General features: G+C 35.2%; 1 protein-coding gene across 2 annotated transcripts in view; it reads right to left on the reverse strand.

Annotated features, from left to right (window-relative positions):
• Nucleotides 1-12,999, reverse strand: part of adam10a (ADAM metallopeptidase domain 10a) — a 56,616-nt gene that overhangs the window by 13,781 nt on the left and 29,836 nt on the right. For both annotated transcript variants that reach the window (XM_042727616.1, XM_042727615.1), the window contains exons 3-4: nucleotides 12,643-12,761; nucleotides 8,445-8,603 (exon numbers count right to left, since the gene is read on the reverse strand). In XM_042727616.1, the coding sequence (XP_042583550.1) occupies nucleotides 8,445-8,603; nucleotides 12,643-12,761 (278 nt within the window). The remainder of the gene's footprint in view (nucleotides 1-8,444; nucleotides 8,604-12,642; nucleotides 12,762-12,999) is intronic.

Below are 12,999 nucleotides of genomic sequence, written 5' to 3' on the forward strand. Positions count from 1 at the left end.
GAAGAAAAGGTTGTATACCTTTTCTCACACTAACAACTTTATCAAGTTTCTCTGAGTAGGACAAAACACTGTTCAAAAATACAGTTCAAAAGTTTGGGGTTTATACAAAAATTCTGTAAAAACAGTAATTTAGTGAAATATAATTAAAAATAACCATTTTCCATTTTAAATATATTTTAAAATGTATTGTATTCCTGAGGGCAAAGCTGACTTTTGAGCAGCCATTACTCCAGCCCTCAGTGTCCCATGATCCAATAATCATTTTCCCCTCCTAGATTATTTGATTAAAAAAAAAGTTCAAAAGAACTTTTGATAAATTTATTGCATTCTTGTTGAATAAAATAAATATTATAAAATAAAATCATATAAAATCATCTCAGTTGTCTTTCATTAACACACACACACACACACACACACACACACACACACACACATACATACATTACACTAGCCACACCCAGGCCAGATTACTGCCAGACCTGTGGAATCAAGAAATCACTTAAATAGAACCCATCTGACAAAGTGAAGCATGCTTAAAGAGCAACACATCATGTGTGATCTAAAGAAATTCAAGAACAGATGAGAAACACAATAGTTGACATGTATCAGTCTGGAAAGGGTTATAAAGTAATTTCTAAGGCTTTGGGACTCCAGCGAACCATGGTCAGAGCCATTATCCACAAATGGAGAAAACTTGGAACAGTGGTGAACCTTCCCAGGACTGGCCAGCCTACCAAAATTACTCCAAGAGCGCAATGATGACTCATCCAGGAGGTCATAAAAGAACTCAGAACAACATCTAAAGAACTGCAGGCCTCAGGTCAGTGTTTATTAGGGGTGGGAATCTCTAGGCACCTCACAATTCAATTTGATTACGATTCAGAGGGCTGTGACTCAATGATAAAATGATTATCGATGCACCTTTTGTTTTAACACAGATTTTTTCTCTGTGTAACAATTAAAGCAGAAGTATCTGGAATGACCCATAATGAATTTACTTCCAAGATTTTATTAATGAAACAAATGGAAGTGATTTGGCAAGTCAACTACAAGGTTACAAAGAACCAACGGGAAATAAAACGTGTCTGTGGCAACATACTTGTAGTAAATTAATATAGACTAAAGCATATTTTGTAATATGGTTTCTCATATTTGTTGTGTTTCGACAATATTTTAGTTTGGCTTGACACAACTGGCATATAGTGTGGCTCTTGTCCAGGGTCTAAGTGCTTCCATACGCTAGCTTTTAACGCAGACAGTGCCGGTCTGATTTCACGCACATCCATCATCTTTACTGCACGCGTCTGCGGTGTGTTACGGCTCTGATGCGGTCATTGGAAATGATCGCGGCCACTCTGGTCAATGCTTGTGTTTACACCAAATGCACTGCAGCACGTTTCTGAAGCACCACCTGCAACTGCACAAAACACTTTCACTATGAGAGAAAGCGGCAGCCATGCAGCGATTCCACCACTTGCTGCGTCCCATGTGAAAGGGCCTTAACACTGTAAGTTGGCAACGGTGTGAGCTGGCAAAGCATAGAAAACGGAACAAAACCTTGTCGGAGCAGTGTAAATGAGAGTGTTAGAGTTCCGCCTTTTGCGTTCTGTCAACATCACGATATCAAGGGGTCATATGATGCGATTTCAAGTTTTCCTTTCTCTTTGGAGTGTTACAAGCTCTTGGTGCATAAAGAAGATCTGTAAAGTTCCAGAAACTAAAGTCTCAAATCCAAAGAGATATTCTTAAGAGTGAACCACACCCCCCCTAAAATGGCTCGTTCTAACACGCCCCCACCTCTCTACGTCCCTATGTGGGAAGATTTGCATAACACCGCCCAAATGTTCACGCAAAGAAAGAAGGCGTAACTTTTATTCTCTCTGTTGCGGCCGCTGTCATGTTGTGGAGTCGCTGTGTGTTTAGTTGTGAAAGCGAAACTACTTTGTTTGGACTTCCAAAAGAGGACACGACTAGAAATCAGTGGTTAAGTTGCATTTACAACACTGTTCCAGAACAGTCCAACCCAAATATTCAGATGTGTGCTACGCATTTTACAGAGGATGAGGACTGTAGCCTACAATGCGTCTGTGGCACAAAGGCTGTTTCTATAAAGTTGGGCAGTTCAAACTTTGCAAGGACAGTCTGGCGCTTCTGACTCACAGCCTGTAAGTACGTTTTTTATATTTAAATAATTTGCCAATGAGGATTCAAACGCGAGTTTTGAGCAGTAAAGTAGGCTTGTTGTTTGTTGTTTCTCAGATCACAAATGCAGACATGGTTTTATGTTTACGCAGCGCGATACGCAACGCAATGCGTTCAAAGCCAGTATAAGTCATTATAATCAGAAATTATGTCCCCACTGGATGCAGCAAATGCCTCGTTTGTAATGGGTTTTATTGTTTTTGTCTAGTGATGTCCGGATCGCGAACTAATCTTTCTATTTAACCGGATCTTCTTAGTGAACCGGTTGAACCAGTTCACCAAATCGAACTGAATCATTTGAAATTGTTCGCATCTCCAGTACGCACTAATCCACAATTTACTTAAGTTATTTGGTTTATAAACGTGCCTTACACTCCTTCTGACGGGAAATAATCCAATATCCCGAGATATTCAGTTACTCCTAACAGTACATTGACTGAACTGCTAAAAGAGAACCGATGATGGGATGTGCACGAGCAGAGCAGCTGGACTGAGTCTCGTGCTGCTGGCCTGGGAGACGGCAACACAGTATGTTAAGGGGCGTAACATTTCCGTCACACGCTTGAGGCATTCGGCCAATCACTGAAGGCCACTGTCAAAGAAACCTTCCACACCACCTAAGCAGTGCCATCTGATCACCTCCATGCCACGCCGAACTGAGGCAGTAATTAAAGCAAAAGGAGCCCCTACCAAGTATTGAGTACATGTACAGTAAATGAACATACATTCCAGAAGGCCAACAATTCACTAAAAATGTTTTTTTTTTTATTGGTCTTTTGGTATTCTAATTTGTTGAGATGGTGGGTTTTTGTTAAATGTGAGCCAAAATCATCACAATTAAAAGAACCAAAAGACTTAAACTACTTCAGTCTGTGTGCACTGAATTTATTTAATACACAAGTTTCACAATTTGTGTTGAATTAATGAAATAAAATAACTTTTCCACGACATCCTAATTCATTGAGATGCACCTGTACATATACATATACATATACATATACATATACATATACATATATACATATATATATATATATACATATATATACATATATATATACATATATATACACATATATATATATAATATATATATATATATATATATATATATGTACACACACATACATATATGTGTGCATGTGTGTGTATTTTTGGCAATATTTATGACAAATTTCATTCTGGACTCTGCTTTTACTTACTGCAATAACCAAACATCAGCAGAAATGAAAATGAGAGTATAATCAAGTTTCTTCTCTAGATATTGTATATTTTTAATGGAAAGTCTGTACTGAAATCCTGCCAGCATCCATAATCAAAGAGTCTTTGCTCCCCTCCTGCTGGCAGGTTAGTCAACCGAAGTGATCTGCTATATGCAATCTAACTTTCAAGGGAACAGTCATTCCAGAAAATGCAAGCCAGCAGTTGGAAGCCTCTGTGTACACACACACAAAGCTATCTAAACTTTCTGGATTTTTTCAATAAAAACACTTTCTGCTTTTTGCATGCTTTCCTGTGCTTTTGATTCTAATACTGTTGAGGATGTCCCCAAAAAGAGGTTTTGTCAAATTTCGCTCACTTCTGTGTATAAATTTGTCCTGAAAATATAGTCAATTAGGTACTGAGAGTTTAGTTGAGACAAAAATTTCAATTTTTGAAAAATTAAAGAAGCTTCCTTATTATTTTTTTCCAAAATTTATTTTATCATCTTAAGAATTCAAGCACTGTATCAAAGAAATTATTGATATTGATGTGACCAGTAAGTTGAACACCTCTGAACTTAGCGAATCCAAATTCTGAGCCACTATTTCAGGCAAGTTATTTCAAGCTTCAATAACTTTATGATATTCACATCAAAATGTAAAATGCTGTCAGTACAGCAAAAAATAGTCACTGCCTTAAAATTTGGTACAGGTGTCATTCTGACGAATATCAGCTTGTCACTGATAGATGGCTTTCCAGCGAAGTATATACCCAACTCATGGATTAGAAAAGGACAGACTTTCAAGAAATAATAAAAAAAACAACACAACAGAACCTAAGCAGGGTGCTGTATGCAACACTTACATACCAGTCTAATTACCCATGACAGGTTAAGGCTGATGGTTTCTCAGTCCCAGGATAGCCAGGCACTGGCAGTGAGAGAAGAGAGCTGGTCTAATGAGACAGCAGAGCTCTGAAAGTCCACTCAGCGTCTTTGAGAACTCCACAGAGGACAGTAACCACACACAGACACTCAGGATCCAGCATTGGGTTCTCTCTTAATAATCTATACAATTTAGCATCATTTGCATGGCTTCCTGACATCATGATGATGCTTCTGGTTGAGTGGAACTGCTGCATTAGTCTGTCCGTCACAGGACGACTAACCTCAGGACTGAGATTATGGGTGACGGCTCACCCATAAACATCTCTCATGCTCCTGGGAGAACTTGTTTTCTTCAAGCAGGGACTGACTGTTGTGGAATAATGTTAGCATGTCCAGACAATGAGTCATCAAAATGTGCCATGTCATGTGAGAGCATGGGGGAGAAGAGAATATATATGTGGCTGAAGGTGTCTTGGTGGTAGTTAAGGAAAGACTGTCACTCTGATCTCTGATCTCAACAACTCCATTTATTCTCTGTGAGGTTTTTACTGTCCCACATTGAATGCAGCCCCATTCAAATGCAAATCTATGTTAGGCAGAACAAGAGACACATCTGTCTAGAGGAAACGAGTGTAAAAGGAAATGACAAGTGCCTCGAGGAGAGAACCGAAATCTGTCTTCTGAGATGAGAAAAGTCTCTGACTTGTCAAAGTAATCTAAATGGAAGCATGGCGAGCTTTTAGCTAAAATCTCAGATTCGTTTTTTACTCTTGAGAAAAAAGAACACAATAAAATAGTGGATTGTTTCAGTGAAAATTATTTATGCACTGACACATTTTTGCTGAGTACTAAACTGCAAAACAACAATACCACATAAACAAAACTGACAAACAGCTACTCAGAAATACAAGATGTGGTTGTGAGAGGTTGTCCCAAGCGGGAAGTGTTGGGTTTCAGTATAAACAACCCATACTTTTATGACTGAGCTTATTAAAATATGCAATAATACCAGATTAAATTTTCAAAAAACTCCATTATGGTCAACCTAAACTGGATGACTTCCGCAAGGTGCTGATATTGGAACAAACCCTTGCAAGAAGGCATCATAGGAATGAGGTGAATTGTTAAGAGTCAAATGCCAGATAGTAAGAATTATGCCAGACCTAAACCTAACCCTAAAATCTTGGTTGAAAGGAATTTTCCCCAAGACCAAAAGGATGTAAAACAGGAGCATGTCCTGCTTGGCAAAATCACTATACAGGAAAACAAAGACTTCCTAAAAAAAAAACTGGTTATCATTAATCTACATCAATACACTACAGTAGATGTATTCATTGTAATGAATGCATGTTGATGAAATGATGAATTTCATGATTTCTCAAAGGGATATATTTGTGATTGTGTAAGGTTTTAGTTTACAGCAGCCTCCAGGAGTTTGACTAAAGCTCTACTGGAGCATTCAATTACTCAAGTGAGAATCAGAGATTAAGAACAGAAGCCCAATGAGAGAATAAATAATTCTAGGCCTAATTCTAGAAGTTGACTGAAACCAAGACTAAATATGTTCAATTACATTCTTCACAATTTTTGATTTTATAATTTAAATGTTCAGTGAGATCTTCCTGAAGGTGGAGAAACATACCCGCAGGAAACACTGTGAGCCTGTCATGAGCCAGTGCGTGATCCAGAGTTCACTCCCCTCCTTCTCACCTCTGTCCTTGTGCTTCAATAGACCATTGTCGGCCACAATTAACTCTTTCTCTTTTCTTCCCATAGATACAAGCTCACTGTCCCTATCTGACCTTATCCACACTTGCAGTGAACATACATTAGCTCTCTTTGATGATGATAAACTCTTTAACTTACTGTGCATGCACAAACCCAGCATGTAAGCATGTATGTGTGTGAGCTATAGTTAGTTATCCTGTTCCTCCTACAGCTGATAGTGATACTGAGCACTTCATCATTTTAGAGGAGTGGGAAAAAGACACACAAGTTTCCTTGTTGCTTGTCCAGTATTGTAATGCATTCTCTAAAAGAAAAATTAAAATGCTGTCATCATTTACTCACCTTCATATTGTTCTAAACCTGTATGAAGTTCTTTCTTCTGTGGAACATGAAGGAATATTTTCAGAAAGTCAGTGTTCAAACGACATTGAACACTGGAACCACTGACAGACTTTTTTTTTTTTTTTTTTTAAATATCTTCCTCTGTGTTCCACAGAAGAAAGGTGATAAGAAGCAACAATGAAATGACATGAGGGTGAGTAAATGACAGAATTTTCCCTAACAGTGATATACACAGCTAAGAGGCCTTTAGCAAACAGCTTAAACAGAACTACGAGGCTAAATATTTTAGAGTGCTATATTAACCAATCAGCATTCAGCACCAGAATAATCCACTTTATAAGTGCATGTACACTACCTTTCAGACGTACAATTTTTTTTAATATTTTTAAAATGATCTTACTCTCACCAAGGATCCATTTATTTTATTCAAAATACAGTAAACCAGTAATAAAATTATTTAATTTATTTTCTATTTTAATTTATTTTAAAATGTAATTTACTCTTTTGACAGCAAAGCTGAATTTTCAGCAGTCATTACTTCAGTCTTCAGTGTCACATGATCCTTCAGAAATCATTCTAATATGCTGATTTGGTGCTAAACAAATTTTTCTTCTTATCAATGCTGAAAACAATAGTAGAAACTGTGATACATCTTTAATGAATAGAAAGTTTGAAAGAATAGAATGTTCAAAATAATATTTACTTGAAATAGAAATCTTTTATAGCATTATAAATGTCTTTACTGTCACTTTTGAACAATTTATTGCATCTTTGCACAACAAAAGTATTAATTTATTTAAAAAAAAACAAAAAACAAATAATGAATAAAATAAATAATTCTACTGCCCCAAGCTTTTGAACAGTATTGTATATAAGATTTATATAAAGAGGAAAGTGTACCAGTCCAGAGACCAAGCTGCTAATCTTTGACAGGCTGTCACTTTCTATTATTTCTTTAACTTGAGGATATTATAACAGTGATAACATACACTAGTATTTAAGAGGTTTTATCAGCCTGTTGAGCTGGAAAAGTGCACCACTATGTTTGATTGAGAGGGTGAGAGAGTTACAGTGCAAGATAGGGAAAGTAAGACAAAAGACAGTAAGGTCTAGTGCAAACTGAAAACCTCAGGCTTGTTTATAGCCTGTGCCTAGTCTGCTTAATGGGAAAAGGGGAAGCGCTCTGCATTTTGCTGTGTCCTAGCTGCTTTATTTGTGTGATAATGCTTTGTATTACACTGATTCACTCAATTTCATGCTTATGATCCAAAACACCTTTCCAAAAGATTATAATGACCATCATAATGTGATGCAATTCTGACAATAACAGCACTTTTCCACCCAAAAGCAATCAAAACATGCAACTTGAAACCAATTCCATAATCCAGCTATTGTAACAGCTCTCATCATACTTGGGGGAGTCTCAGAACATCAGATTGGAGACAGACTCACTCAGATGCTTTCATTTATCAGTCAAAGTAGCAAGCTTGATATGGATCTACGTAAAATGGATTATGTTAAAAAGCAGTTTATTTACATTTTATAGCATTTAAAACTGACTTGAGCAACTGGCTATCTTAAAAAATCTTATCACCCTTAGAAAATTGATTTATATACACCACCATTCAAAAGTTTTGTGGTCAGTTGTTTTTGTAAGAAATAAATATTTTACTCAGCAAGGGTGCATTAAATTGATGAACAGTAGGAATACTGCAGTCAAAAGAATACATTAAATTTAAAAATAATTTTAATTAAAAAACGTTATTTTATACTGAAATAATATTTCACAATATTATCCTTTTTACTGTATTTTTGATCAATCAATGCAGCCTTGATGACCAATAAGAGACTTCTTTCAAAAACATTAAAAAAAAAAAAAACCCTTACTGACTTCTAACCTTTAAATGGCAGAGTACAAAACGAGTTTGTTTTCTAAATATATCTACATAAATCAAAGGCATTCACAGAAACTACATTAACACTATATACAGAAACACGGTCAGCAAGCTGGACTCAGTAAAACATTTAATTATAGATGATTAAGGATATGCTGTAGGTCATTCCAATGCCAATATTAGCTCACCGATGTCATCCTCGTGGTACATGACTGAGTGGTAGGGCACATTCTGGTCTTTGAGGTATCTCTCTGAAGGTTCTACGTAGTATGTGCCCTGATGGCTCTTAATGAAACCCTCAAATTTCCCATCCACGATAGAGCCATGGGTCAGAGTGCCCTTCTCACCTGCAAGATAAAAACAAACCAAAGATTAAAGACCAGCAAAGGCAACTGTCAAGTCAGTCAGGGCACAGAAACAGCTCTCTCTCTATGCTGGCAGACAGAAGGAATGTTGTGAAATATAACAGAAGGTCAATGTATAAAGAGAAGCTTCCTTATTATGATCCAGTCATTCACCTCCAATAACATAAAACACACACACACAACCAAGCTTGACCTTTAGAATGGTAATGAGCTCAGCAATCCGGCTACTGTCTCTGACAATCAAAGCAGACCTGTTCTTTATCTACAGATTTATCTACAGATTTTACTTCATCTATAACATTACAATGTGTGTTTATAATATATTTATAACACACACACACACACACACACACACACACACACACACACACACACACACACACACACACACACACACACACACACACACACACACCCACACAATATATATATATATGTACGTGTGTGTATGTGTATATGTGTACGTGTGTGTATGTGTATATGTACATGTGTGTATATGTATGTATATATGTATATGTATATGTGTGTATATATGTATATGTATATGTGTTGTGTATATATATATATATATATAATATATATATATATATATATATATATATATATATATATATATATATATATATAAAAATATAAATGGTAAAACCTTATACAGATTTACTATACAGTTTTTAAATACATTAACAGTCAAGTGCTCAGCAAATAAGTGATTTTACACATTTTTTTTGAAGGTTTTGAGGGGCTGGTGAATTTATTTTACCATTGGGGAATAATGAAACTGAGCTACATCAAAATTTGAAGTGCAGTACAGAAAATCAAAGGAGTGGAGCTTCCTAGAATGACAGCACATCCTGGAAAGTTCTGGTCAATTTCAAAACAGATTGCCAAGTTCCACATGTGCGTACATGAACCATACAATAACAAAACATGGAACCTACAGAACAGACCAAGAAAAGGAACTGTTGTCTATAATAATGTAGACATCTTAAGCCAAAATGTCAAGTCATCATTTTAGCTCGTTTGAATTTCTAGACCACTTTAGGCAAGACAAATGAAAGAGACTCTTTTAATGATTGGTGTTTGGATCTTACAAGCACCACTAGTGCTTTAAAAGAAAACATACTGAAATAAAACAGTTAACTGGGATTTACCAGGAGCTGTCTGCTATCACGGTTAAAAGGCTATGGGAAAGTTTGGGCTGTTTCTCAGGCACAGAGGAAGAACCTGCAATCCGGTCTGAAAGCTCTGAAAGCTTTTGAACTTTTCATCCTGAAAACTGATAATAACAGAAAGGAGATTCACTCTCACGCCCTGTGTAACATTTAAAATACTGCTCTCTTCTCCATCCCTCCCTGACCTTCTCCTCTCTCCTTCACAGAATAAAACGACAGAAAATCTGATGAGGTGAAGCATGAAGACATGCAAGAACATATAACAAACAACAGCCAAGATATATATTGGCACAATATACTTCTTCAAACATTTACATTTTGAAAAAGAGTGTTGTAGGAAAGCTGGAAATGAGCATTACGGATAGTGTTTTATAGTTTTTGTCTTTTGACAAAAAAGACAATGTCCTTAAATGTAGTCAATATTTCATCATGTCAAATGTATGTCACATTTTACTCAAACTGAAATGGCATACAGTCAATGAACAGTTTAATAATAATAATAACATTAAATTGTATGCCCTTGCTGAATAAAGGTTTTACTTTCTATCAAAAACTTTTGAACAGTGGTATATGTAAAAAAATAAAAATAAAACATTTTGCACTTTGAGCACATTTTCAAACATTAAGAAATGTATAAACAATCTACAACATACATGTCTGGATTTTATAAATCAATACTTTCTATATTTATCTTAATTTCTAGTGCATTGCTGCTAATCTTTTTGTTTTCACTAAAACTATAAAAAAAAAAAGAAAAAAAAAGTTTCATTATAATCAGAGTACAGGAGTCTCATCTTTGATACTGCTGACAAAAAATCCTCAAGAAACAAAATGTCAATGAAAAATGGTACATTTTCATTCTTAAACTGCAAATAAAAAGCTGACCCCACAACTTGTGAAATGCCGTTCCCCATCTGTGGTGTTAAAAGATAAGTCATAGTATTATTTATTAGTGTTAATTCATCACTTCCAATAAAGAAACAGTCCAGTACAATCCTCAACCATGTTCACTTTCTCAGGCCTGAAGTCATCCACTCACTCATATCAACAGATCACATGAACGTCATCTCCTGACAATACCAGTTATTATGATACATCCTGTGGTGAGTATGAAATGACGTGAATCCATTCAGAGCAATTCAGAGACTGAAAGGATGTGTCAGTACTAGGGCCAGGGGAAATGCTCAGAGTCAATAAGGATGCCTGATCAGACGAAGAGAAAAAGGAAAGTAGAGTTCATCCTCCAGTAGGCAGTCTGCCCATTATTTAAAGTACATGAGTAATTGCTCAAATCTCACTAATGTGTGTTTATCGCAAGCTGTACCCATCGTCAATCAGGTTCAGTACCTCATTGCACTACAAGGTGCATGGGAGAAGACTACAAGGGAGAATAAGGTAATGATACAGCTGTTCTGAAGGCCTTCACTAAAGTGAGGTCATGATGTCAGCTCAGAAACGATCAACCAAAGATGAAGAGTAACTGAACAAGACATTTCATTCACTTATGCAGAAGATGAGATCTTAGTGATATTGTGTGCCAGTTTATCAGGAAGTAACCATTTTGTTTTCTTTGACTCACTGGGTAGAAAATGGTGCTTATTCGCAAATGTTTTATGCAATATTCTAATTTTGCACACAAGTTAAATTCGCAACTTTGAAAACACAGTCAGTAATGTGTTATTATATATATATCCTATATATATATATATATAGATATATATATATATATATATATATATATATATATGTATATGTATATATGTGTATGTATATATATTATATATATATATATAATATATATATATATATATATATATATATATATATATATATATATATACAACATATATATATATATAGATATATATATATATATACATACACATATATATATATATATATAATATATATACATACACATATATATATATAATATATTATATATATACATACACATATATATATATATATATATTGTTAATAACCACATATATATATATATATATATATATCTATACATATATATATATATCTATTATATATATATATAATATATATATATATATATATATATATATATATATATATAATATATATATAATATATTAATATAGCTATATACACTATATATATACACACACTTTTTGAGCATTTCTATCAGAAGGCACTGAATGTCATTAACACAAATTTTATCAAATAAATGTTCAAACATAATATGGCAATAACATATTATAATACAAAAATACAACAAGGACACATTTTAAACCATTTAATAAATCTGTTTCCTAAACTGTTAAGAAATTAATACTTCTATGCAGTATGAGTCACAATAAAATCATTTGTAATGTTGGACTTCTATATGGTTGTATATGTTCTATATGTTAGTGGATGTTTGATTATGTAGGAATTTTGAATGTATTTTTCATAGCCACTGATTTTAGTCAGAATTTATAGTTATCAAATTTATATGTATAGCTTTTTTTCCCTCTCTGACAGCAACAGGTCACTAGGGTAGCTAAGGAGGCACCTGTATAACATATCAGATCTTACCAAAAATAAAAATCACTGAATAATGCATTAGGGGATTCTTTTGCCCCCAAAATTTGAGGCATTTTCTGTGGATCAAATTAGTGGAAAATCCCACCAGAACAGCAGTTTTCCCTCCCTATATTCTCTCTTTCTTACAAACTCTCTTCCTTAAATGATGTGTATAATCTTCTAAAACAGTGTACAAATACAATAGATGGAGGCAATGTTTCTGTGGCAACTCAGGAAGTGTGTTGAGGTGGATGCATGCCTTTATGTACAAGTGTGTGCATATGTGAGTGCTGGAAAGGTGCCATGCTCACCATAAATTTCTCCAGTGTAAATGTGAGAGGTGTCATAGGGAATCTCTACTCCAGAAACTTCCACCTTCAGATCAGGAGCGAAGAGAGAGGTGTCCCTCTTCATCCGAAGGTTAAAATGCCTGATGGAAGGAGAGAGAGAGAACAAGAACAAGATTAATGGACTGTGAAGTTACCCGTGAGTGTACACACAATGTGTCCCGCCAGAGGTGGATACAACATCCACCAAAATACTATTAGTCTGAGCCAAGTCAGAGTAAGAGTCATGATGCAGAGCATTACTGAAACTGAGATAAAGGAGGAATAAGGGAAATCTGCCAAACAGCATTTCTCACTGCTAAAACGATTTTTTTCCCTCAT

This window comes from Cyprinus carpio, chromosome B7, assembly GCF_018340385.1.
Source record: "Cyprinus carpio isolate SPL01 chromosome B7, ASM1834038v1, whole genome shotgun sequence".
Taxonomy (NCBI): Eukaryota; Metazoa; Chordata; class Actinopteri; order Cypriniformes; family Cyprinidae; genus Cyprinus; species Cyprinus carpio.